Source organism: Glossina fuscipes, unplaced genomic scaffold (assembly GCF_014805625.2).
Source record: "Glossina fuscipes isolate IAEA_lab_2018 unplaced genomic scaffold, Yale_Gfus_2 59880, whole genome shotgun sequence".
Taxonomy (NCBI): Eukaryota; Metazoa; Arthropoda; class Insecta; order Diptera; family Glossinidae; genus Glossina; species Glossina fuscipes.
The window spans coordinates 2,112-3,574 of NW_024002469.1; the positions used below are offsets into that span (position 1 = coordinate 2,112).

A 1,463-nucleotide genomic window follows, 5' to 3' on the forward strand; every position below is an offset into this window, starting at 1 on the left:
GCGGCCAGGAGAATGTTGACCACTAGACAGATGGAGAGACGGACATGTTTAAATCGATTCGACGCTTTGAAAAAATGAATATACTCCTCATTCCTGGGTGATGGGTATAAAAAGCGAGAAACAATCTGAGAAATTTCATTTCGGACAGTTTCATTCAGCGAAGAGAAGAAACGCTTCTGGAATAGTTAAGGAACAGCGAGAAATTGAGAAGTTGATGCATTCTCTCTAGGCATTTTTGCAGTAGAATTTATATGTCTTACTTACTTTATATTATGTAATTTTCTTAAATGTTATTGTTATTACTATTCTTTTCTTTTTTTTTTTTTTTTAATAATTTAATGAAGCAAAAAATACGATTTCTGCCAACGTTTCAAAGAGAACCATAAAAACCTATACAACACGCACTGCCGTTATAAAAACGCACAACCAAAATTCCTCTGAAATTATTAATAACAGTAATAGCAATAATAATATAATAATACCTACAATCTTTGTGAATAATGCGAACAATAGGAAAAGCGTTCATATCGATGATACGAACGATTTGAGTGACAATGGAATTATCGAAGAGTTTCATGATGCAGTGAAATCCGTTAATTGGAATACGAATGAAAGTAAAAATTATACTAATAATGTCAACTCAAATAACGATAAGAAGAAGAAGAGCTCTTCTAGTCATCACAACGAAAATGACTTGACAAACGATAACATAAGCATAACGTTTGAATGTAAATGCTGTTATAAGTCTCGTCATCGGCCAGTTGAAATGTTCCACACTCAACGGGATTTATTAACGCATATAACTGTCTATCATAATTCTGAGAATCCCTATAATTGTCCATTTTGTGAGATGGGTTTTCAAGATGCCGCCTCAAGGACAATGCATCTGAAAGATCAACATTGCCAGAAAATGTTTACCTGTGAAACGTGCGCCGATCGTTTTAATTTACGTAATCACATTGAAAAATATCATACAGAGATCGATTATGATTGCACGCTCTGTCAGAAGAGTTTTCTATCGCGTAAAAGTCTCAATTATCACATGAAATGGCATAAACCTGAATATCAATTAAAATGCACTTATTGTGAACGTTTGTTCATCAATCAGCGACATTTGAAATGTCACGAAGAGACTCACACGGGTTTAAGAAATCAGGAAGTCTGCTCATTCTGCGGTAAATGTAAAAATTGTAATAAGAAAAAAAAAAATGGCATACATATGTATATGCATACATATATATTCCTCTGAATTTCTCTTATTAGGGACTTCGTTTCGATTACATAAAAATGGAGTAAGAGCAAAAAATTCTAAGACCAAAACCTTAAAGTACTACGGGTATCGGCTGTATTGAAAACTCTGCTGCACTTGAGATTTGAGCCCGCGATCATTGAGTTGTTTTTAAAGGAGCAACCACCTCTTCTAAAGTTACGCACTTATAACATGTTTCCGTTTCTATTGAAAC

At 34.0% G+C, this 1,463-nt stretch overlaps 1 protein-coding gene across 1 annotated transcript; it reads left to right on the forward strand.

Annotated features, from left to right (window-relative positions):
• Positions 1-766: 766 nt before the first annotated feature.
• LOC119643273 (gastrula zinc finger protein XlCGF57.1-like) lies at positions 767-1,175 on the forward strand (the record flags this gene model as incomplete). Its single annotated transcript, XM_038042619.1, has 1 exon — positions 767-1,175. A coding segment is annotated over exon 1 (409 nt), but the record flags the coding sequence as incomplete, so codon positions are not given.
• Positions 1,176-1,463: the final 288 nt, after the last annotated feature.